General features: G+C 53.8%; 9 protein-coding genes across 9 annotated transcripts; 5 read left to right on the forward strand and 4 right to left on the reverse strand.

Annotated features, from left to right (window-relative positions):
• Positions 1–952: 952 nt before the first annotated feature.
• ADE12 (adenylosuccinate synthetase) lies at positions 953–2830 on the reverse strand (the record flags this gene model as incomplete). The annotated part of the gene is made up of 7 exons (XM_083196411.1): positions 953–1006; positions 1069–1203; positions 1259–1356; positions 1490–1535; positions 1672–1754; positions 1818–2467; positions 2820–2830. 7 exons carry the CDS (start codon positions 2828–2830, stop codon positions 953–955), a joined length of 1077 nt encoding a protein of 358 aa, XP_083047619.1.
• Positions 2831–5290: 2460 nt separating this feature from the next.
• On the forward strand, positions 5291–7138 carry ACO1O0_007036 (uncharacterized protein; the record flags this gene model as incomplete). The annotated part of the gene is made up of 4 exons (XM_083196412.1): positions 5291–5446; positions 5509–6053; positions 6123–6948; positions 7115–7138. The coding sequence occupies 4 exons, from the start codon at positions 5291–5293 to the stop codon at positions 7136–7138; spliced, it is 1551 nt and encodes a 516-aa protein (XP_083047620.1).
• Positions 7139–9198: 2060 nt separating this feature from the next.
• Positions 9199–10080, forward strand: ACO1O0_007037 (uncharacterized protein; the record flags this gene model as incomplete). The annotated part of the gene is made up of 2 exons (XM_083196413.1): positions 9199–9255; positions 9304–10080. The coding sequence occupies 2 exons, from the start codon at positions 9199–9201 to the stop codon at positions 10078–10080; spliced, it is 834 nt and encodes a 277-aa protein (XP_083047621.1).
• Positions 10081–10476: 396 nt separating this feature from the next.
• On the forward strand, positions 10477–11369 carry ACO1O0_007038 (dienelactone hydrolase; the record flags this gene model as incomplete). Its single annotated transcript, XM_083196414.1, has 3 exons — positions 10477–10550; positions 10597–10984; positions 11043–11369. The coding sequence occupies 3 exons, from the start codon at positions 10477–10479 to the stop codon at positions 11367–11369; spliced, it is 789 nt and encodes a 262-aa protein (XP_083047622.1).
• A 606-nt stretch (positions 11370–11975) lies between these two features.
• Positions 11976–15023, forward strand: ACO1O0_007039 (eukaryotic membrane protein family-domain-containing protein; the record flags this gene model as incomplete). Its single annotated transcript, XM_083196415.1, has 2 exons — positions 11976–14291; positions 14340–15023. The coding sequence occupies 2 exons, from the start codon at positions 11976–11978 to the stop codon at positions 15021–15023; spliced, it is 3000 nt and encodes a 999-aa protein (XP_083047623.1).
• A 308-nt stretch (positions 15024–15331) lies between these two features.
• ACO1O0_007040 (Mss4-like protein) lies at positions 15332–15820 on the reverse strand (the record flags this gene model as incomplete). The annotated part of the gene is made up of 2 exons (XM_083196416.1): positions 15332–15588; positions 15646–15820. The coding sequence occupies 2 exons, from the start codon at positions 15818–15820 to the stop codon at positions 15332–15334; spliced, it is 432 nt and encodes a 143-aa protein (XP_083047624.1).
• A 379-nt stretch (positions 15821–16199) lies between these two features.
• GPI16 (GPI-anchor transamidase subunit GPI16) lies at positions 16200–18295 on the reverse strand (the record flags this gene model as incomplete). The annotated part of the gene is made up of 3 exons (XM_083196417.1): positions 16200–17227; positions 17280–17992; positions 18249–18295. 3 exons carry the CDS (start codon positions 18293–18295, stop codon positions 16200–16202), a joined length of 1788 nt encoding a protein of 595 aa, XP_083047625.1.
• A 54-nt stretch (positions 18296–18349) lies between these two features.
• Positions 18350–19230, forward strand: LUC7 (LUC7 domain-containing protein; the record flags this gene model as incomplete). Its single annotated transcript, XM_083196418.1, has 2 exons — positions 18350–18706; positions 18766–19230. 2 exons carry the CDS (start codon positions 18350–18352, stop codon positions 19228–19230), a joined length of 822 nt encoding a protein of 273 aa, XP_083047626.1.
• A 435-nt stretch (positions 19231–19665) lies between these two features.
• ACO1O0_007043 (uncharacterized protein) lies at positions 19666–20757 on the reverse strand (the record flags this gene model as incomplete). Its single annotated transcript, XM_083196419.1, has 1 exon — positions 19666–20757. The coding sequence occupies one exon, from the start codon at positions 20755–20757 to the stop codon at positions 19666–19668; it is 1092 nt and encodes a 363-aa protein (XP_083047627.1).
• Between the last annotated feature and the right edge of the window lie 3006 nt (positions 20758–23763).

Genomic DNA, 23763 nt, shown 5'->3' on the forward strand with positions numbered 1-23763 from the left:
CATTCCTTAGTATTCGGTATGATCAGACTTCGCCTCAAAGCCACGCACATGAAAGACATTTCAACCGTCTCGAGTCTTGGCCTTGGGGCCGGATCTCCAGGGGACCTGCCGGAACGAGGCATGCAACATGTCGATCCGATCTCCTCGCGCCATGGTCAAATGCGCGCACCATGCGCATGTGCACAAGTGCCGACAAAGTTCCATCGCCTTTTTCTCCCCATCTTGCGTCTTTCCAAGTTCCCTGCCAGGCCTGCACGCCCTTTCTGGTGAAACAACCCGTGCCGTCCTAGGCCCCATGCCCAAATCTTGCGCAGGCGTCCCGAATGGCAGGTAACTCGCAAGGAAAGGAGTCGTACTCATGACAGAAGCGCCGCATCGCAAAGGACCAAATGCTACTTCGAGAAGGTCGCAGCATCACGGTCGCAGACAAGATAACTGAGCTAACCACCCACCCGAGTAACGTTGAGAACTTGAGCCCACACCTTCGTCGCGTCAACCAGCCACCTTCCAAAGGGTTATCGCCAATGCGGCACGGAACCCGGGATTCCCCCATCGCAACTGCGGGGTTTGTCTACGGAGTACGGATACATGCCACATACATAGTATAATCAGTGCCCGTGCCGTGCCATTTCCAAGTTCCAATTCGGCTTCCCCAGGCAGACGTCGGCCGCCTCGCGTCAGCAACGAGGTCCAGTTCGGCTCTCCCGGCCCAAGGGCGGCAACAAAGGCAGCGTCGTCATGGCAGCTTAGCCTGGAGAGACATCCGTGGGTTGTATTCATTTCTAATGTCTTTCGGCCAACTCTTCTAGGTTACTCTTTCTCCATATTGCATCCCAAGCAATCAATTCCAAAACCTCTCCAGCGGCAACGCTGGCGTGAATCGAGCGACCGGGGCACCATCCTGTTATTCAAGGGCCGGTCGTCTATATTGGTTCATGTAAAACCGTTTCCCTTACTTCCTGACAACCATGTCCTCACGATCGGGGCCGGTGCCAATGTACTTGACCTACAATGCATCAGCACACACTGCTCCCAAATAACAGCATCGGATTAGTGTGTTCTTCTTACCTTGACGCCGACGAACTCCTCAATAAACTCCACGTAGGCACGAGCCTTCGCAGGCAGGTCGTACCAGTTCTTCACTCCGGTAGTGGGCTTCTGCCAGCCCTCGAACTCCTTGTACTCCACGGTGCACTTCTCCAGCTGCAAGGAACGTGAGTAAGGGGTTTAGACTGGGCACGGTTTAGTCGGAACCTACCATGGTGAGGTCTGCGGGGAAGCTCTCAAGTGGCTGGCCATCGGGCCCGATGTACTTAATGGCCACCTTGATCGTCTCAAAGGTGTCGAGAACATCCACTACGCAGTGTCAGAAACAAAATCATCCCAGAAACGATGGGATTCCTACGCTTGGTGAGGTTAAGGGCGGTATAGTCTGCAAAATCACATTAGTCACTGCAGCCAGGGCCTCATCAGTAAGATGGGGACTTACAGTTCACGTCCGTGCTGTACTTCACGACGACCAAATCTTGGTGACCCTAGCAACTCAAATCAGAATGCGCCTCTCACCCCCGCGGATGTTTAGACAAACCGTGCGACGTCTCCGGCCAGTGCTGACACCCTGATCTTTTGGTTAGCCAGTCGTCATGATATGGAGATTATTGCACTACTAACCCACTCCCGGCCGATCTCCTGAAGCTTGGTTCCAGCCTCGCCGAGATCCTCCGTCATAAAAGGGCCGCTACCAACACGAGTGGCTATAATATGTTAGGAGTGTACAGAGCGCCATGTGAATATTTGCCGTGTATTGCACCACTCACTATATGCCTTGACAACACCAATGACCTCGGAAATCTTTCTGGGGTTGAGCGCCAGACCCGAGATGCAGCCACCAAGTCCGACACTTGACGACGTGACGTAAGGGTACGTTCCGTAATCAATGTCCAGCATGAGAGCTTGGCCACCCTCGACGAGAATAGAGCGGTCCTGCTCTTGGGCCTGCTTCATGAAGGCGACCGCGTCGACGACGTACGGCGCCAGATCCACGCGGTACTGCTTGAACCGGGCAATTTCCTCCTCGACATCGTATTTCAGGAGATCGCCAAATCGTTTCCGGAAACCATCGGCGAGGAAGCGAAGTTTCCGCTCAAAGTTCTCCTCGTCGAAGATCTCGTGTATCCGGATGCCGCTGCGGGCGGCCTTAGTGCTGTAAGAAGGGCCGATACCGCGCTTCGTCGTACCCACGGCGTTGGCACCGAGCTCGACCTCCTCCAAACCGTCAACGGCCGCATGGAGGTCGAAGTTGACCTGGCATCGGTCCGAGACAAAGATGCGCTCGCGGACGCCCTTCAGTCCCTTCGCCTCGAGGTCATTCAGCTCCTTCCAAAAGCTGGGGACGTGGAAAACGACGGCGGATCCGATCAGATTGAAGCAGCTTGGGTTAACCAGGCCACTGGGCAGGAGATGGAAGCTGGGGGCTTGTCAATACCAAAAAGAAATCCCTGCAGACCGACCCGGAGACCAACTTACTCATATGAGACTCCGTTGGCCCTGACAATTCCGCGTTAGCCATTATTTCGCTTCAAAAGCGCACAAGTGTGCCAAAGACATCGTAGCTCACTTGATAGAGTGCCCGGCATTGTGTCCGCCCTATCGCATTGTTCAGCAATGACTCCTTTCACCGTCGCAGGACTCGGGAGAACGGGGTCAATCATACAGCAGCGCGGGCGCAGATCTGCGCCTCGGGGCACAGGATGTCGGTAAGTTTACCCTTCTATATCGCGATATTCTTGTCAGTCCCTCGGTCGAAAGGTGTGTCACACTCGTCCGACATCGGCGATGGTGGTGGTGCAGGATGGCACAGGATGGGAATATCGACGGGGAGAGGAATTAGAACGTACACCTTCATCGCCTAGAGTAGAATGTAATGTCAGCTGTCGTCGCAATGTACGCATGAGCTTGATATAGCTTCAAGGGTCGGCGGGAGGATGTAACGGTGCCATCCCGAAAAGCCGCGCCGCAGGAAAAGAAAAGAAGGGTGCTCGAAATGTAGCGCAGAAGTCAATTGCGCATCATCAAGGACGGTTTGGGTCAACACTTGAATGCGATTGCGTTTTTCCAACGGCCCTGACAACGCATGCGATGCAGCCATAGGTACTAACGGTCAAACTGTTCTGCTCGCCAATATGGGTCCGAAAATGGCTCTACGGCGGGTATTGCAGATCCCGTAGGAAAAAGAAATGATGAACTGCGCAAAGGAGAAATCCGTACTCACCCCACTGGGAGCCCAGAACTAGGCGAATTGGCATGACGAGAGAATGAAGCACTTCAAGCTGGTGCAATGAGGTGGTTGACAGAGAAGAGTCAGGGACCGATCACGAAACCGGAGAGACGAATTTGTTGGGCGCGACCGCGAAAAGGTGCGATGGCGGGGCAAGAACGGGCAAGAACAAGAACTAGAGCCGGATGGAGGGGCAGGTGGGGCTTCCTGGTGGTGGCTCGCCGCTCGCGACTGCCGAGCTGGATCACCTCATTATCTGATAATGCTAGCGCCACAGTGTCGACGGGAAGGAATTGACTTTGACCGTCACCCAGTTCACCCCACGCCAGGTCCATCGCCTGGGGCATCACCCCCAACGAACACTCTGAGCTGGTTCTCGAAACACAATGGAAGCGGAACCAAACTTGTTCGCTCTCAACAGCGTCATTACCCGCCACAGCGCCTCGTGTCCAACGGGTGCAACCTTGGTGGCAAACACGGACACTGTTCGGGCCTTCCGAGCCGACGAACAACTTCTGCCAGACTGCGATCCAGGCCCAAAAAGCCCGTCTCAGGAGCCCCAGCCATGGCGTTGCCCCTTGTCAGCCTGGACGAGAGCTACCATGTGCTTTCATGAAGCAAGGCAGAACCTAACATTCCGACGGCCCGTGTGTGGCAACCATGCTTCAAGCATGCCCGCTCCAGCACATCAAGGTAAAGCGACGAGCACAGACAGGCGTGGATTTCAGGCAGTCGGCACAGTCTGTATTATTAACTCGCAGCACCATTCCCAAAATTTCTTGTGGAAAACCTGCTGTCATTGGGATCCTATTTTATACCTCCCTCGCCATACAGCCATGACAAGCCGAGCTCACCACCACATCTCGTGTCAGTGGGCCTTGGCAGATAGTGGGCTGGTACTCACAGTCTCCCCGTGTTGCCCAGCTCTAATTGCAATTGTCATGTAAATATAACCTAAATTATTAACCCCGCTTGTTAAGAGCATTAAATGGATCGCGTCTAAATCTTCCAACTATTGAAGATTTGAACCGAACACTACTCCTCTATCTCTCAACCCGTACCCATGAGTAGACTTGCGTAACATAAAAAGCAAGACTCCACGTGCACGAGTTAGTCCCTGAAAACTGATACTAAACACTGGGATGCCCTTTGGACTTGCTGTTTATACTGTTCTCCTCAAGATGGTGCCCTGATTGCGCGCTTTCCGAAGCCACGACAAAGTCAAACAACCATCACACCACAGGCATTACTCTAGACCGCTGTTCGAGACCACTCCAATGCAGAAACATATTCTCCAAAAATGAATCATCCAGTTGCAGCTTCTCGGGAAATGGTTTCTATGGCATAACGAGCAATCGTCTGATCTTAGCACAGGAGGTCTCGTCCAACGGGTCAGAAACAGCTCAAACTGCTTCATTGTCAGCTGCTGAGTGTTTAGATGCGAAAGGATAGTTATATCCGTATAGCGAACGAGATATTGTTCCCCCACCCAAGCCACATACGCTTGGGTGGCAGTCAGCTAGGTCTGCCCGCGAAAGGTCCAGCAGCCAACCAAGTCTCGTCGTCCTTCCCTCATCGCCAGGAGACTTTGGCCTCCAGATCTCGGCGCCAGATATGTTGGCAAGCCACTTATATCCCCTCTCCGCAAGTTATCCATCCCAACACAGTTCTTCCATTGCCACTCTCCCTGTAGAGCAGGAGCAGCACGAAATAGACGATGTCATAGAGGGCAAATCCGGAAAGGGGGATGTAGGCTCAGCTGAAACCCGGTGGGAAGTTTTGTCCCCGCGTATATCAGTATGCTCCCCCTACTTTCGAGTCGTCGAATCCTTCGATCTTCTTCTTTCTCGTCCGGCCCAGGCACAGGCAACCTTGTTCATCCCTCACGCTCGCTGTGCGTCATAAGCTGACGCTAACTCCTCTCACTTAAGGGGTAGAACTGTCCCGTCGGTAAGCTCTCCAGAAGGCCATGTTTCAGTTGATATCGACGTGTCTAACGGCCGTCCAGTCAAGATGAAGTGGCAGACGCTATCGTCCATCTTCTTCGCAACCGTTGCTGTCGCGGCCCCCCAGGGCGTTGGTCAGGACATCCGGGCTAAGGGTGCTACCCCTGCAGGATGTAAGACCTCATACCAGGGCCAGTTCCAGATCGTCACCCACAGGATCCAGGTATGCCTCATCCATGAAAGGCTTCATTTGTCCAGATGAACTGGGACTGACTCGCAGAATAGAAGCGTCAGGCGACGGAGAATGTCCTGACTCTGACCTTACATAATGGAGTTCTGAAGGACAGCAAACAGAGGACTGGTTACATTGCGTCAAACTTCCAGTTCCAGTTTGACAACCCTCCCCAGTCGGGTGCCCTGGCCACATCGGGCTTCGCCGTTTGCACAGACAACCTGATGGCCCTTGGGTCGTCCAAGACCTTCTACCAGTGCCGCTCCGGTAACTTTTACAACCTGTATGACCGCACCTGGGCTCCCCAGTGTGAGCCGGTGAACATCAAGATTATGCCAGTGCATGGGGGCGACTCGAGCGCAAGGCAAAGCAACCCTGCTGACCAGGCCAATGATGGCCAAGTCGCGGCTCGCCCAGATGGCCAGCCTACGGTTGCTACTCAGCCTGGCGCCGGTCATGTCACCCAGATTGCTGATGGCCAGATCCAGGGTCCCACAGGTACCGCCTCTGAGCTTCCTGAGGGCCAGGTTCGGGTTCCCACCAAGAGCACCACCTCCCACCGTGCTGCCACAACTGCTCGCCGCCCTGCTACCACCAAGTGCGTTTCCCCCACTAAGTGTCCTTCTACTGCTACTAGAGCCGGAGGTGCTTCCACTCCCACTCCCAGGAAGGGTGGGAAACTCTATGGCCGTGAGAAGCGTGATGCTTCTGAGATGGAAAAGCGCGGCATCTTCGAGAAGGAGAAACGTGCAATCTTTGAGAAGGAGAAGCGTGACGCCGAGAAGGAGAGGCGTGCTGTCTTGGAAAAGGTAGCCCGTTTCTTCGAGAAGCGTAACGCCGAGAAGGAGAAGCGCGATGCTGAGAAGGAGAAGCGCGATGCTGAGAAGGAGAAGCGTAACTCGAACAACGAAAAGCGCAATGCCGAGAAGGAGAAGCGTGCTATCCTCGAGAAGGAGAAACGTGATGCCGAGAAGGAGAAGCGCGGTATCTTTGAAAATGTGGCGCGGTTCTTCGAGAAGAAGAAGCGTCGGGCGAACCAGATAGATGACGGCCAGATCCAGGTCCAGGAGGGACCAGAGGGCCAGGTTGAGGAGATGACCGAGGGCCAGGCTGAGGCTCCCACCGGTGGGCTTCCCGTGAGCCAGATCCAGGACGGCCAGATCCAAGTACACACAGGCTGTGCCTGCGCTGAAAAGACTTCGACCGCACCCGTGCCACCGCCGACGATGCCACCGTCGCCTCCGGTGTTCAACACGACGACCTCCAAGGTGACCTCGTGCCCGTGTGCTACTGTGGCTCCTCCACCTGTCACAACGGTTCGTCCTCCCCCTCCTCCTCCTCCACCCGTCGTCAACACGACTTCGTGCCTCTGCCCAACTGTCGTCCCCCCACCGGTCACATCGCTCGGTCCTCGGCCTCCTCAGCCTCCGCCAGCGGTCAACACGACCTCCTGTGCCTGCCCTACTGTGGCTCCTCCGCCCGTCGTCACATCGGTTCGTCCTCCCCGTCCTCCCCCTCCAGTGGTCAACGTCACTTCCTGCATCTGCCCTACCACTGTTTTCCCGCCCCCCGTCACTCCAGGTGCTCCCCGACCTCCGCCGATTGTTACCACAACCTCGTGCCCCTGCCCTACTGTCGTTCCACCGCCGGTCACATCAGTCCGTCCTCCTCCGCCGCCGGTAGTCACATCGCTCCGTCCTTCTCCTCCTCCACCGCCGCCGCCGGTAGTTAGCATGACCTCCTGCATTTGCCCTACCACCGTCTTCCCACCACCTGTGACTTCGGGCGCCCCTCCACCTCCGCCGATTGTCACTACAACTTCGTGCCCATGCCCTACCATTGTTCCTCCACCTGTCACATCGATCAGCCCTCCTCCTCCTCCACCTCCGCCGGTAGTCAGCACCTCGTCCTGTGTCTGCCCTAGTACTATCATTCCTTCCCCCGTGACCTCAGGGGCCCCTCAGCCACCACCGATCGTCACCTCAACCTCCTGTCCCTGCCCTACTGTCGTTCCTCCGCCCGTCACATCGGTCAGCCCTCCTCCTCCTTCTCCACCGGTAGTCAGCACGGCACCGTGTGCCTGCCCTACCACCATCATCCCTCCTCCCGTGACCCCGGGAGCCCCTCAGCCACCACCCATCGTCACCACAGCCCCCTGTCCTTGCCCACCTGCTGTTCCTCCACCCGTCACATCGGTAAGCCCGCCTCTTCCACCACCAGAAGTGAGCACGGCACCGTGTGTCTGTCCTACCACAATCATTCCCCCCCCCGTGTCTCCGGGGGCGCCCCATCTACCACCGATTGTCACCTCAACCCCCTGCCCCTGCCCTGTTGTTCCTCCGCCGGAAGTGAGTACGGCGCCCTGTGTCTGCCCTACCACCATTATCCCTCCTCCTGGGACTGGCGCCCCTCAACCACCGGTTGTTACCACAGCGCCCTGCCTCTGCCCTGTCTTCCCTCCGCCGGAAGTGAGTACGGCGCCGTGTGTCTGCCCTACCACAATCGTTCCCCCACCGGCGACTTCAGGGGGGGCTCAGCCTCCGCCGATTGTTACCACAACCTCCTGCCCCTGCCCAACTATCGTTCCCCCGCCTCCGCCCGTCACATCGGTTCCACCTCCTCCTCCTCAAACCCCTCCGTTCGTGACATCGGTCCGTCCCCCTTCTCCACCTCCCCCGGCGGTCAACACAACCTCGTGCGTCTGCCCTACCGTCGTGCCTCCCCCTGCGGCCCCAGGCCACCCTGTTCCACCCGTCACGCCAGGTCATCCTCCGGCGGAAGTCTGCACCTGCCCTACTCCTATCTCTCCGCCCGCCACTAAGGTGGCTCCTCCGCCGCCGGCAGAGACCGTCCCTACTCCTCCCGCCCCCGAGATCCCTTCGCAGCGGCCGAGCTTCACTCCTCCCGTCCCGTTCACCCCTCAGATTCAGCCAACTCCAAGCTTCGTCACGACTCACAAGACGCAGGCGCCTCCTGTCTCCCCCGTGTCGCCTGTGTCACCGCCGCCTCACACCACCGTGTCGCCGGTGTCGCCAGTGTCACCACCACCAGAGACGCCAGTCTCTCCTGTGGTCCCACCGCCTGAGACTCCCATCGTTCCTATATCACCTGTAATCCCACCACCCGAGACGCCAGTGTCTCCCGTCGTGCCGCCACCTCTCACGCCCGTCTCTCCTGCCGTGCCGCCACCGCAGCACGCCACAGGTCCCGCCATCGTGCCCGTGGCCGCAGGTGAGAAGATCGTACCTAGCACCGCTAGTGCGATTGTGTTTGGAGTTATCGGTGCATTCCTCTACTTGTGAACGGTCCAAGAAGTTTATGAATTTATTTAGTGCGCTGGGAAAGTTGTCATCAATGTCAGCCGTTACGCCTGAATGCGAAGGAGGGCTGTCGAAGGAGAAGCATCATGGCAGCAGGATCGAAATAATGGTACTGAAATTTGATTCGGAGTTAAAGAAAATCATGTTACAGAAAACATTTAGGAGGAAAAGGGTTTAAGTTCGAATGAAATGCCACGGATAATAGTATACAGATTGAAAATTTGATGCTACAGCTGGAAGAAATCCATGTGTTTGATCAGGGTGTGGTGTGACATGAATAGAGGACGTCGAAGGGAAGGAAGGGGTCCGTCGATCAACAGTGTTACGTAAGCAGCTACCCTCAGCTCAACCTTGATGTCTCCAAGTCCAAATAGTCCTTTCCCTACATTTTCCTCGCCTGTATTGAATCACACGCATTCCGAAATGTCCGAGCACTGGAAGTCGACCCCCAAGTACTGGTGCAAACATTGCTCGTGCTATGTGCGCGACACGAAACTCGAGCGGCAAAACCATGAAGCCACAGCGAAGCACCAAGGCAACCTAAAGCGGTTTCTACGCGATCTACACCGTGGCCACGAGAAAGATGAACGAGAGAAAGAGCGGGCGCGTCAAGAAATAGCCAGGGTCAGCGGGGTCGTTGCTGGGTCCTCGTCATCAGCGCTATCATCATCGGCAACTTCGACATTACGATCAACAAGCGCCCAACATGCGAAGCCTGGAGCGGTCACGGAGGCCGAGCTCAAGAAGCAGCGCGAGCAGCTTGCAGAGCTAGGTGTTGCGATGCCGAGCGAATTCCGACCCGAAATGGCCATGCCAGGCGAGTGGACAGTCACAAAGACACGGGTCATACGAGACGAGCGTGACGCGGAAGACGTCAAGAAAGAGACCAAAGCGACTGGTGTACGAAAGCGCGAAGAGACCGAGGAGGAGAAAACCGAGGAGGAAGCCGTGCGAGGCCTGTTTAAGAAGCCTCGTAGGTGGGGCAGAGCCTCAAAAACGATGCCCCACGAGGAGGATAAAGAATTAGACGCTTTGCTAAGCGGATCGATCTTGGCACGAATCGAGAAGGCTGAAGACGGCGACGACAGGCCAGAATCTTTAACAGGAATCAAAGATGAAGTTAAGGAGGAGGAGCGCGATAACAGCATCAAGAAGGAACCAGACAGTGAACCGCAAGGAATTGCAATGCCTACCAAGACGGAGGAGTCCAGCCTGGATCCGCCGGTGAAAACGGAGGACTCGGGGGCATCAGCAGCACCAGTGGTATTCAAAAAGCGCAAGCCGAAAGGGATGCGTCAGAAATGAGCGCAAGAAGTTGTCAACCTAGGTATTCGGTGTCAAATGCTCCCCCCTTTCCCAAATTCTAGGCATGATACCCCGGATACCTTTCTTGCCCCGCTCTATTGCCAGATCATTGCCACGAACCGATCCCAAACTGCCGAGGCCGCACGTTGGCTGGAGTAACAAGTGACGAGTTGCTCACCAAAAAAGGCCAACAATGCCCTGGTGGGGGGGCGATGGTCGCAAGTGGGGATGCTGCCCTTGTGAGCAAGGCCAAGAGGGGAATTCTCAGCACATCACCTTTATCATCTATCGACGTGGCTCCAACTACAATTCTCCTCCATCCCTCTACTTCGAGATCTAAAGTTATCCGAAATTACAAACTAATCCCGTCACCTCGTACTCATTTCGTTCTTAACCATGGCATCCAACCCCCCGGGAGCCTGCTGCATTCGCGGCAATCTGTTTGAGTGCGCCGCTACATACCTACCGAGGTACCCCAACTTGAAATGAATCCCCGTTAAGCTAACGGCTCTCCAGGGGTGAGCCTACTGGGAAGATGATCAAGCTCGAGGATGGCAAGACGGATGCGTACATCGCCTCGCCTCCGGCCGACAAGGCCAAGAAGGACTGCGCCATTCTCTATATTGCCGACATCTATGGCATCTGGCAGAATAGCAAGCTCATGGCCGACTCTTTTGCCGCCGCTGGATACACAACCCTAATTCCTGATCTTTTCAACGGAGACCAACTCCCCGTGGACTCGCCGGAGGGGTTCGACATCTTGGGCTGGATTGCCAAGGGCACTGGCGACCAGAACCCTCACACCAAGGAGTACATTGATCCTGTCGTCGTATCTGGAATCAAGACCCTCAAGGCCCATGGATTCAAAAACATTGGTTCCGCCGGATACTGCTTCGGCGCCAAGGTGAGCCTTGCTGTCCGCTGACAAATCCTCAGATCGCTGGGCTAAGGCTTTGTTTTAGTACGTGGTTCGCCATTACAAGGATGGCATCAATGTTGGCTACATTGCCCACCCGTCCTTCGTCGAGGAGGACGAGCTCGCCGCCATCACGGGGCCCCTTTCCATCTCCGCCGCCGAGACGGACTCAATTTTCCCCGCTGATAAGCGTCACAAGTCCGAGGAGATTCTAGCCAAGACCAAGCTACCTTACCAGATCAATCTGTTTCAGGGAGTCTCGCATGGTTTTGCCGTACGAGGCGACATGACGGTCAGGGCCAACAGGTTCGCTAAGGCGCAAGCTTTCCAACAGGCTGTCGCCTGGTTTGACGAGCATCTCGCCAGTGCCTGACTACATGGACCCTCTTCCCCACGACTTTGAAAGGCCACAATTCGTCCGTAAAGTTCCCGAGTTGATGGAATAAGTGCTTTAGCTCTGGGAGATAATACATATACCTACTACTAGTATTCGTTCACTTTTTCATGTGTTGGGATGCGAACTATGCTGGGAAATTATTGAAAGCCAAGGTCCGTACACGGCCGGAACGGGACTGAATAAACTTTGGCTATCGCAGATATGATAGTTTCCGAATCGATTATCATGAGAATAAGATTCTCGAATTCACCTCGCAGATTAGGTTGCCAGTAGAGAAACTAAAATAAGTTATAGCATAGAGGAATGTTAAAGTTTAGGCGATGGCATAGGGTAACCATGTTGGAGGATTGGCCGAGTCGCCATCTATTGCGCCCGCTAAACTGTGAGACATGCGCCCTCCATTGTTGGCGGGAAACCCCACGTTGGCCGCATGGGCTGCATGGGTAGCAGGTGACAGTGCATCGACTACTGCATCATCGCACTACCACTGACCAATCTCCCATCTGTCATCTTCGGTCCTTCCCCCTCCCCAACCTGTAGAAACCAGCCAAAGGCTGTTCAGAATGCTCGAGTGCGTCTGTGATGGCCGAAAACGTCGAACAGAGCGGTCCCCGTCCTAGGCCAACATCGTCCCTTGGTCCCAACTCGACGCCCGACCTCGACGACTCCCCAGACAACGAGTCGTGGCCTTCGTCGAATGACAGCAGTTTCCGCAGCGCCAGCCTCCCTGCGTCAACAGCTTCGACGCTGCCTACGATTCCCTCTGACGAAGATCGCACGTCGGAAGAAGATGACTCCCTCCGAAACAGCAGCCCGCGCAAAGGCCGCTCACCATCCTCGTCCATCTCCGAGCATCTAGCTGGCCCTGAAGAGCCAGAGCTTAGCGAGACGATGGCGGGGGGAAACACTGATGACAAGCCGACAAGCAAGTCGCGAAGCCGAAGCTCGAGCAACAATATACGGAGATTATCAGCTGCCGGGATGCACGAGCTCACGAGCTCTCCGCAGTCTCTGCCGATTGCAGCGGCACCGGAGAGGGGGTCTATCGACCAGGAAATGGCGTCGAAATCTGCCGAGCAGCGAGACGCTATACGGGAGTCGATCCAGGGCCACCCTGATTTCCAGTACTCCGACTTGATTCATACAAATGGAAGTGCCTCAACAGACCTGCCCAGGAGCGGTGGCAGAACCTGGAAAACTCGAGAGCATACGTGGCGACCGTCACTTGCACCAAGAACCGTCTCAACTCCCCCTACCAGTCGATCGCAGCAACTTGATGCGCCCAAGGCTTCGGTATCACCAAGACGATACTCCTTCAACCCCACCTCTCGACCACCGCCGCTGAATCTGAGCTTTGACGGGGTGAATGGTGGCCCTCCACCACCGCCTGAGATCAAGACCGGGCCCCCGGCGACAACATCGTCGACATCAGTAGAAACTCCATCTCTGGGACCCCCGCCGTCTCCTATGCCGAATAAGATTCCACTGCCACCAATGTCCATACCAACGCATCTCCAGCTTGAGATTGCCGCCCAGCGACCTAGTCCGTTGTATATATACCACCCCTACACGAATGATATACCCTATGAGTCCAGCGCTGTCAAGTTTGAGCGTTTGAAGAACGTACTTCTTCTTCCGACTTATCTCGAGCGAACACTATACTTTGGTGCTTTGGCGTGTTTGGATGCTTTCCTCCACACGTTTACCATCCTGCCGATCAGATTCGTACTAGCGGTGACAGTACTTGTAAAGTGGTGGGGGCATGTTATTGGGAAGGAAATAAGATGGCTTGTGTCGTTTGTATGGGGTGGAATTGGCCGTGTGAGGGAGCGAGGACGCTCCAGTCGATCTCGGAGACGAGATGGCAAGTCTGCAACCGAGCGATCACGCAGCTGCAGTACAGCGAGTGCAGCGAGCGAGTTCTCTATCGACTTTGATGGAGCGCCGACGCCGCGTGAGCGTTTTCTCCCTCGGCAACGTGGGGATTCACGCCTTAGCAACGGCCACACGAGGCCGTTCTTCCAGAACAACAATCCCGGACCCAAGACTGGCACATTCCGCCATAGGAGGACCAAATCGATGCCATCAAGTCTCACTGCCTTCCACAAGGCCGATCTTCTACAAGGGGCTGTGATCATCTGCAGCTCTGCGGCTCTCATGACCCTCGACGCTAGTCGAATGTACCACTTCATTCGTGCGCAGTCTGCTATCAAGCTGTACGTCATATATAACATTCTGGAAGTCGGCGACCGCCTTCTTTCGGCTCTCGGGCAGGATATACTCGAGTGTCTCTTCAGTACGGAGACCTTGTCTCGCAACTCATCCGGCCGCTCCAAAGTGCTTATGCCCTTGGGCATGTTTGTCCTTGCCTTAGCCTACAACTGCCTTCACTCTATCGCACTCTACTACCAGGTCATTACGCTGAACGTGGCTGTCAACTCATATTCTAACGCATTGTTGACGCTGCTCCTATCGAACCAATTCGTTGAGATCAAGAGCACCGTCTTCAAAAGATTTGAGAAAGACAACCTCTTCCAGCTTACCTGTGCCGACATTGTTGAGAGATTCCAGCTTTGGATTATGCTGTTCATAATCGGAATGCGCAACTTTGTTGAAGTTGGAGGACTCACTGTCCCAGGAGCCGCTTTTGAGGCCGTGGATGAGGACAAGATGAGTGGTGGTGTTCCTTTGCACAACTCGTCCATCCTCCCTCATAGCTTCACGGTGCTGCCCTCCTGGCTGATGTCGGGAGAGGTGCTATCGCCGTTTCTTATTGTCATCGGTAGTGAAATGCTTGTCGACACAATCAAGCATGCCTATGTGACCAAATTCAACAACATCAAGCCAACCTTTTACAGCCGGATTCTCGACATCCTGTGTAAGGATTACTACACTAATGTATGTATTAAAAATCTTTCTACTTAAACGATCATGCTAATAACTTAGGCTTTCATGACGCCGTCATTGACTCGACGCCTGGGACTGGCGGTTATCCCGCTATCCTGCCTCTTCATCCGCGCATCGTTCCAGACATATCACATGTTTCTGTCTACACACGTTCCGATGCCCGTACCCCCATCTACACAAACGTCACTCAGTGCTGAGTCAGCGACGCCGTCATCACCGGCCGTGATAGCGGCCTTGAATCGATTCGACTCGTTAATCCGTGACTCGCTTGGACGAGCCACCTACGGCTATCCCTACGGGTCGCCCCTCAACTCTCGGCCCTGGTACTCCTGGACATCGGACGACTTCATTGCCGCTATTACCATGATTGTCTTCTTCTTCATTGCATTCCTCGTCCTTCTCATTCTGAAGCTGCTTCTCGGAATGGTCTTACTCAAGTACTCCCGAAGCCGATATGCCCAGATGAGGCATGCAGAGAGTCTGGTGGCGGCAAACAAGGCGGAAAGGGAGTCGTACGACGCAAACGGGAAAAGAATGGGTGGTTTTGGACATATCGAACTTGGCGACGAGCGGCAGCGCTGGATTCATGCTGATGAGACGGAGGGGTTGAAGGGTGGTAGAGGCCCGGGTGGTAAGCGAGTTGGGGCCAACGACAAGAAGAAGCCAGAGGGGGACTATAATGGCGTCTTCAGGTATGAAATGGTGGCGAAGCGTATATGGTAGGCGTTTATGGTTTCCAGTTGAGGGCCCTATTACCCTTACAAGCTTTACATTTCTGCTGCACCATCGTATAGCGCCTGATTTGGGATCTTTTGATAGCATACAGCCCATTAAGGGTTAATTAGATATCAAGATGAAATTATCTTCGCGTACCAATCTATGGCATGTCCATAAGTTGGCTCTTCCTGTCTAGTCCGGTCCACTTGGGTTTCCCATCTGGAATATCGACAACTCGAGCTGAGTAGCATATGTGACACCTAATTCAGGCCTATCTCAGCCCCTTGAACTGCATACATTTGCATTGGAGGGACTTACTGCACGTCGAACTTTCTCCTCGCCTCTTCGCTGGGGAAACGCAGCGTCGTGAGGAACAACAGCACCATGTTCCGCCCCTCGTCCAGCAGCAATGTCCCACACTTGCTGCAGCGCACCTTGCACGGAAGTGGGGGTTTGACCTCTTCGCCGTTGCCCTCCCCCATGGAGTTGTAGAACTGGAGATCTGTGGGATCAAGGTGGTAAAAGGCCATGTCCGTCTTGTGGAATATGGCTGCCCACTGGAAGGGTGCCCCTAGTGGAAGCTTGGTCAGAGATTCGAGGGAGATTTGGGGGGGATTGGGCGGCAAACCGTGTATGGATTTGCAGTCATCGCAGTGACAGAACTTTGATGCCAACGGCGCGTCTCTTCTGAGGAGATACTTGACCTGTCCGCAGTGACAACGGCCCAGGAGCTTGGGCTGGAAGTCCTCTGGTGGCGCCCTGTATGGAGGCTTCTGAGCCCATGACGTCCCGGATTGGGCCATCTTAAGGGAGGAGTCAATTTTTGAAGGAGTTGAAGTTCCGTAACAACAGCCTCCTGATATGCGAGATTAACTAAATATCTTGCGCATTGTCAGGGACGCAGTCGTCGTGTATCGAAACATGACGTAATGAAGCCTTCATGGATGTGTGCATGATAGCTACTAGATAACAATAAAGACATGGATGACGGGCTTAGAGGAGTTTTAACACCCATATTAGAATGGATAAGTCAGAGAGAGTATTAGACATGATGTCACACGTCACTTGGATTGAGAGAGGCGACTACCACTGTCAGAATATGGCAATGGGAACAATTTGTATCACGATCCGGAGTCAAAAGCACCAACACGCAAACGGTATTAAAAAAAAGATTCGATTGTTTTATTTTGTCTCGCCTGCTTGTGCTGATATTGCTGGCTTCTTCTTAAACTTCTCCTTCAATTTCGTCAACTTGGCTTTGAGCGGCGACGGGGGCCCTTCATCCGCCCCGACAAACCGCCGCACGAGAATGTTGTACAGCCCACCAAACGCCAGCGCGATAGCCGTCGATGTGAAGATGATCACGTTGTAAGGCATGCTGAAGTCAGGCGTGGGGAGATAGAGAAGCAGGCTGGTGGTACGGATGTTCATGGCTCGGGGGGAGAGTATCGTGATCACGGCGGCGGCGACATCAAAACCGCGGTTGGCGTCTGGGGGGTATTCGGTGTAACGCAGAATCGACTTCTCAAAGTCGTACGTTAGGAAAACTGTGTGGCGGGCAGGAATGCGCAGGACAAGCTCCAGTTGTGTGCCGCGGGCTCGGTCAAGAGCAGGGCGGTAGAAGACTTCCTTGATGATATCTGATGATGGCGTTGAGGAGGTGGTGGATGTCGTGGTCGACGTCGAGATGTAGGTGGACAGTGTGTGCAGGTAAATGCGCATGAACCACGGTAAAGACTCCATGTAGACGAATTCGACCTCCTCATCACTTGGATTGGTGAGAATGGCTTGCACACCGCCATGTTCCTGACCGTAGCCAGTGAAACTGCGCTCTGCATACAACAGAGGTGTTTCCGGCTTCACAATTTCCTTAGTGCTCTTGTCATTGCCACCAAGGTTAGCAAGAACCAGTGTGAAGTCATCGTCTCCCTTCAGTGTGTAGCAGCGTGACTGGCCATCGGCCGCCTTCTTCTCCTGGGATCCTTCCGTCGAGAAGACATCGCGCGAGTCTGGGACCTGGATACACACTGGCGCTTCCTCTGGGTCTCCCAGGGGACATGTACCCTTCATGGGGCGGCCAAAGACTTGCGCCAAGTTCCAGTCCGGGCTTTCCAGGTGGTCAATTGGGAAGCAAACATTGTCCGCATGGTACGACTTTGACTGGTCACAGACAAGTTCATGTCCCTGGACTGGCCTGGGGATGGGGTTATCTGACGACGTTAGCATGCTTGATCGAAGCTGTGACGTGACACTATAAGTTACCTCGAGGTCGTTTAGACCGATTAATGTCCATCACCATGTCAATTGTCTCCTCCACCTCGAGAAAGCATTCTTCACCCGGAGGACAGACTGGACGAACGTCGATAGCCATGCTCTGGAACGACGCGTCAAACAGCTTGTGCCCATCGAGCAGACTTCCAATGCCCGCCTTGCCCTTGCACGGGAGCATCTTAAGGAATGGGGTCAGATTCTCCGTGCAAACGACCTCGTGCGGCAAGACCCCATGTAACAGCCTCATATTCGCCAGCGCATCGGCTGAGTGGTCTCCCTCCGGCTGGAAGGACTTGGCAGGGCGAATGGTCCTTGTCTCGTCGATGAAGTTCAGACTCGCGCAGAATAGCCCGGAGAGAGCGTTGGTAAGGGTCAACCACTTCTGATCCGCCTCTTCATCCGAGGACGCGTCCAGCCATGCCCATAGCTCCACGCCCGTGCCGCCCTCTCGTTTTCCGTCCCAGGGCCGAGCCCCCCAGCTCTCGGCATCCCACCTCCCTAATGTGAATCGCAGGTGTAACTCCTTTGTGCCAGCGTGCTGAAGAATCTGGCCCAATGATCGTGGAAACAGGCGAAAGTTTTGAGACTCGAAGTCGGTCAAAGACGTGTTGGATCGGAAGTTGAAGCTCGCAAGGAGGGACGAGAAGGGAAGCGGTCGTAGTGTTAACTGTTCATGGTAATCTGATGCTTCCGCGACAAGAAAACTGGGCGCAATTAGCAGCAGCCAGCGGAAAGGAAAGCGCATGGTGGAGAATGCAAGGAGCGGACACGATCCGGCGAGAATCGCATCTCACCGTGACGATGGATCTGGCTTCAGCTCGGGGGCGCACAGCCCAGTTACCTAGGTATGGACCCGAGGGCGTCAATATGGGCGGTGGAAGGCGGCAGAACTCGCCCGTGTCCACAGTGGGTGTGGAGGCGGAGCTAGGAAGCTCACCCCACTGACGCCTGGAAACCAACCCCTGCAAGTCCTCCAGCCTCTGCGCCGGAATTTCTCGAACCTGCATTGAATCGCGAATCGCAACAGCACCGCCACCACCTGACCACGGACAACAGCAGCCATGGCCGCCGAACAGAGGAAGCTGCTAGAGCAGCTCATGGGCGCCTCCACGACCTCGAGGAGCGCCCAGCTATCATTGACGGACCCCAAAGTTTGCCGGTCGTACCTCGTCGGCACGTGCCCGCATGATCTCTTCACCAACACGAAACAGGATCTTGGCCAGTGCCCCAAGGTCCACGCCGAGAGCCTCAAGGCGGAATATGAGGCGCTGCCGGAGCGTGAGAAGCAGCGCTATGGATTCGAGTACGACTATGTGCGCGATCTCCAAAAGTACATCGACGAGTGCAACCGCAGGATCGAAGCTGCGCAACGACGGCTGGAGAAGACGCCCGACGAGATCCGGCAGACAAACGTCCTGGTACGTGATGGCATCCATTAAAATCTCCCTCTGAATACCCTTGCTAATAGAACACGCAGCTCAAAGGCATATCCGAACTCTCATCTTCGATCAACAACGGCCTTCTTGAAGTTGAGATTCTCGGGTCCATGGGCGAGGTCTCGCGCGCACAGGACGAGCTCTTCCGCGTCCGCCAGGCTTCGCAGGCCAAGTCCGAGCGCGAGCGCGAACTCAAGGCCCTCTCCGACACATCGGGCCCTTCGGGCCACCAGAAACTGCAGGTCTGCGACGTCTGCGGTGCGTACCTGAGTCGCCTGGATAACGATCGGCGTCTCGCCGACCACTTTTACGGAAAGATGCACCTGGGATACGCGCACATGCGCAAGGTGTATGACCAGTTTCCCAAGGAGATGAAGGGCCGCGCACCGAGGCAATCGATGGACGATGATGGCCCCGGTGGTGGACCGCGGGGACCTCGCGGTGGCGGTTATAGGGGCGGCAGAGGAGGAAGGGGGTATCGTGGTGGTGGTGGTGGCGGATGGTAGAGCCATACCGCAGGCCATCCCATGTACTGATATTCTATTTGCATGGCAATTCGGCGTTTGGAATTCGGCGACTTCAGACCTAGGGGCAACGGGAGGACGTTTGGGATCACATTGCCAGAGAGAGAGTATGGAGTTTCATCATAAATAATACCACTGTGACTTGTTATCACGTTGGCAGATTGTCCTTGATCACTTCGTCGTTGAACTGCAATGTACTAGAAGGATTATTTTATTCAAGACGATCTTTTTAGTTTGGGGATGTGCCAAATCCTGTCTTGGTCAAAGTTCGTTAGACGCTGAGGCTTTCTGGCTATTCAATAAAGGTATCATATTTTCACTTTTGAAATCGCTGTTCCGAGTTTCCGTTCCGTGTGTTCCATTAGTCCACCTCTTCATACTATGTTTGAGACTCTGAGGTGACATAGAGGGCGCCCACTATTGCCCATTCTGTTTCAAATCGTCTAGGGCCTCCATCTCGTCGTCCCACTTCGCACCCGGCGCAAGCGGTAGGGGTAGCTCAGGGGCTTTGAGAGGCTGGGCAGCTGGTTCGGCCTTCTTTTGGCCGTCTGAAGGGAGCGCCGGGAAGTCCTCGGTTTTGGGGACTGACTGCTTCGGCTCTGGGGCACGCGCCGGGGCTCCATCAGCGCCTCCCCGTCCACCGCGACCCGCGTTTCCACGGCCACGGCCTCTTCCACGCCCGCCGCGGTGACGGTCATCCAGGAATCGGTCTACGTCGGGCTGGTCCTCTCCGTCTCTGGCGTACCGACTCCCTCCAAGACCGCCCCTCCGGGCGCCTCTAATTCCGCCATTGGCACCCTTGAAGCCTCTCTTAGCCTCCTCCTCCGCCATCGCCTCTTTACCCTCATCCCAGCCGCCCTCCTTCATGCCCATGGCCTTCAGCTTGCGCTCCCGATTCTTTTCGCGCTCGTCGTTGAGCTTCCGTTGGTTCTCCTCGCCGCGCTTGCGCCGCTGCTCCGCCTCGAGACGCCGCTTGCGTGCCTCCTCCATCCCCCGCTCGTAGGCCTCGGCGTGCTGCCTCTGGTCCTTCTCCGCCTTCTCGAACTTGCGCGTCTTCTCGGCGGCCAGCAGCTTCATCTGCTCCATCTTGGCGGCCAACTCCGCCTCCGTCAGTTTCTGGCGCGGGTTTGCGCCCGACTGCAGGCGCGCCGCGTTGGATACCTGGGGATTCTGGCCCGGCTGCCGCTGCGGCTTCTCCCTGGGCGCGGTGGGGGCATTCGGCGGCGGCTTGTTGGCATCGCTGGGTGGTTGTGAGGGTGCCTTGGGTTCTGGCGACGGCTTGTCGGCATAGCGCGAGCTTGCGAGACCCTGAGGCTCGTGGGAAGAAGGTGCAGCAGGGGGCGCGGCGGCTTCCGCTTTGTCTGAGGGTGCGTCGTTGCTGGGCGCAGAGGGGACCGGTTCTGGCGCGGGTTTCGGCGCCTGTTCAATCACGACGGCTTCGCTCTCCACCGGCTCGAAGTCATCGTAGAAAAGATCGTCATCGGTTCTGCCACCGAATTGGTCTTCCATGATTGCGATATCTGTAATTATGGAAAAAGGTATACTCGAGATGGCAAAATAAGATTGTTGAGTGTAAGCAAATATGTATGCGACAATCAGCCAGCCACAGGAGGATGAGGACAAAAGCTTGCTGGAGGTCCTGGGATAATGATGCCCCGCTGCGATTCGACGTGGGGGATCAATGATCCTTGTATATCAACGCACGGGCCACCGCCCCGTTATTGGTCATTCACGCAGTTACTACGATCACATATCATCGTACCTGCTTGGGCAAGGTCTGTCTGCAACTACTACAATACTAAAAAAAAACCCCAGCTTGGGGAAACGCTGCACATCAACGATATATATTTCCTCGGCGTATCATAATCATTATAGCGCTCATAGAGGCCTCATAATTAGCAGCAATGTTTTGATATACTCAGAGGCAGGCCTCGCAGTCAGAAATAGTAATAGGTCTCGTAACAATAGGCGGAGGCAAATGCAACTTGCTACCCCATATATAGATAATAACAGCTCTTGCAGTAGCGCTCGTAGTAAGAGGTAGTATATTACTGATGATATTTTTGATCTATGGAGGTGTGTAATTATCGTAGCGTGGCGCTGCGGGGATCTCTCATGATTACCTATACTACTACTACGAAGTATCCGTACCTTTTGCGGACCTTAGCTAAAGGGAATGCACATAAACACGAACAAAAGACCCACAACAAGAAGGTTATTGTTGAGGGGCGGCCTCGTAAGTGGGGCTTAAAGAGATTCGCCATGACAAAAGCAGGGGTAGAAGGCATTAACACCATAAATGCCAACAACAGCAATATAAAGGTTCTGAGGTTTAGGTAGGCTAGATTAACCCCGAGGTCACGGCTCATGGAATAATAAGATAGTAGTATACACGAAAAAGGCAATAACCACGTAATTTAGTCATAAAGAATAATAATGATGGCATTGATCATTCATGCGATTGATTCCCGTCTTATATATATGATTGGAATAACCTCTGATCTCGTAGGGCCGATTTTCCTAGCGTAGTGGTCGGTCGTGGCCTCCTAACTGCAAAAGCAACGAACGTGGGCATCCACTACTAACACAATACATCGTGCTTTTTATATTTCAAGTATGTCTTGTTAGTGTAATTTGTAGAGTTGCCATCAAAGCAGACTATGCTGGCACCGTAGTCCGTGACGCGGTGGTAGGGCTACAGCCTCTATAAGGCCCGGGCCCGGGGAATTTAGATTGCCCGAGGCAAGTGTAGTCGGTTAGTTAATGCATGCATATCAGCTCGATCATATGATAGATGGAATATCTAGTAAGAATAGATAGGGCGTCACCGTATAGCTAGACTCGTGATACTTATAGATATTATTACCGTGCGATCTGCTGACTGAAATGCTACCTTTTGATCTCGTCCGTCCCGATCGCTATGATGTAGCTACTGATAATAGACGTGAGTAGGCACTCAGAGCAAGCTTTTAGCAAATTTAATATCTAACTTAATCACTCTATAGTGGTGCCCATTCAATCTACCCTACTCGTCATACTAAGTGATAGTTCTCTAACCGGTAACTATCTTAGGATACTTACCATTCCTCTCCGTATGTAATACGGCAAATACATCCCTATATACGTGTTGTATCCATGGAAGTCCCCGGCATATCCAATATCTTTGCTACTTCTGTGTGTCATTTTAAGAAGTAGCTTTTGGAAATTTTCCACTTAGCCATCATTTCTCTTCTTCGTATCACTGGACTTGGCCTCCTTTGACGCCTTCCATTTGGCAACAAACTCAGGGTCAAGCCAACATGAGTTCTCTTCCCCCAAATCTTCCGCTGTTGCTGGGCTCGTCTGTATATGGGGGTAATTTGCCTTAGAGGGTACCACTGTTCCGTTTGGATATATGTGCAGAGATACACCACTTCCTTTGAAGTCCTCATTGCGGCGGAGTTTCACGGATACGTGCCACGGGTCGTTAGTTCCTGGCGTTGCATGAGGCGATCCTCTAACTCGGAATATTAGCCCCAACATACCTACTTAGACGATATTTCTCTATAGAATGTGGGAGCTCACTGGAGTTTTGCATAAGGAGTCCTAAGCAGCCTAGGCGCAATTTGGGGGTATTTCGTCTCCACGATGTCAAAATATTCGTGGAGGTGTTTCTCTACCTAACTCGACTTCGCCCCGATGAATATCAGCTTCGTAAACATTGCCTTAGTTGCCTGCATACTGAATTATCTCAAGAGAGAATAAGATCTTATAGATCAAGAAGCTAGGTAATCTGAAATATATTATGAAGAATTTGAAATGTGTGTATAAGGGGACTTTTCACTTAGTCAGTTAACAGTCTATACGAGTACAAGATCCCAGCATCTCGGCGTTTATATCGTGTAGTATTTATAGGCCTAGTTCCGTTTAAAATCAAAGGCATGTTAAACGAAGCTTGCAGTTTGTTTCCTTTTGCTATTTTAGGCCTCTCCCTTGCTATGTTGTGCCAGCCCTTGGTCAACCCTTGCACAAATAGTCGGCCCCATCTTGCGATCCCTGAACAAACGGTATTCTGATCCGATGAGCTGTGAAAGCTGCTAACTTCATGTAACTTTTTATGAGGTATGAGAAAATTCTAGATTGATGAAAAAAGGGGTGCTCCTAATTGCCTAGCTGTTTGTACTTAACGCAAATAAAACGTGATCGGATTTTAGGCGCTTCGGCCTCATAATATTAACCCTTCTTAGCCACCTAGCCCTTGATAAGGGCCAGCATTATATACATAGATATATAATTAGATTGCTTCTACCGCCTGGTTATTAGTAATTACCTACCTAGGTAGTGGAGATATTACTGTACTGCTGTAGGTTCAGAGCAATGTTAGTTTAGTACTTATTCCGGCGTTGAATATATATATATATCCATTATTCTCACAGCATACTGTGTTTCCAAGTTTTATTCTGGTTATCTCGATGTATGATACAGGCGCCCATTTGATATAGCTCTATGACGATAGTATATAGTATCCTAGACTCA

This window comes from Amphichorda felina (assembly GCF_050947745.1).
Source record: "Amphichorda felina strain 45539 chromosome Unknown scaffold_7, whole genome shotgun sequence".
Classification (NCBI taxonomy): domain Eukaryota; kingdom Fungi; phylum Ascomycota; class Sordariomycetes; order Hypocreales; family Bionectriaceae; genus Amphichorda; species Amphichorda felina.